Genomic DNA, 295 nt, shown 5'->3' with positions numbered 1-295 from the left:
ATCATGAACTCATCATATATATGGTATATATTGAATATAATTATCAAATAACACTAAATGAGTACCTCTTTCAATAGGAATATCTGCTGACCATCAATATTGATTTGCATGTCACAATGCTTCGGCATAGCTACTTCATGCACTGAACAAAGACAGATAAAACTCTGATTTTGTATATGTGATGAGTCCTTTTGAGAGGGGGACAAAATGATTGAATATGTTAATCTTCTATTATCATCACACTATGGCCAGGTTATATATGTTAATCTTTTAGCCCCAAGTGGGGTACCTTCTT

The 295-nt window shown here is 33.2% G+C and overlaps 1 protein-coding gene across 2 annotated transcripts in view; it reads right to left on the bottom strand.

The window, feature by feature from the left end:
* The window catches only part of LOC107628740 (BTB/POZ domain-containing protein At1g50280), a 3,816-nt gene extending 3,527 nt beyond the window's left edge, over window positions 1-289 (bottom strand). For both annotated transcript variants that reach the window (XM_021118044.1, XM_016331323.2), the window contains exon 1: window positions 66-289. Coding sequence is in view for 1 of the 2 variants with exons in the window: in XM_016331323.2 (XP_016186809.1) it covers window positions 66-128 (63 nt within the window). In the remaining variant the exon portion in view is untranslated. The remainder of the gene's footprint in view (window positions 1-65) is intronic.

The sequence above is a fragment of the Arachis ipaensis genome, chromosome B03, assembly GCF_000816755.2.
Source record: "Arachis ipaensis cultivar K30076 chromosome B03, Araip1.1, whole genome shotgun sequence".
Lineage (NCBI taxonomy): Eukaryota > Viridiplantae > Streptophyta > Magnoliopsida > Fabales > Fabaceae > Arachis > Arachis ipaensis.
The sequence above is the reverse complement of the archived record's forward strand: the minus strand, read 5'-3'. Positions and strand labels throughout refer to the sequence as shown.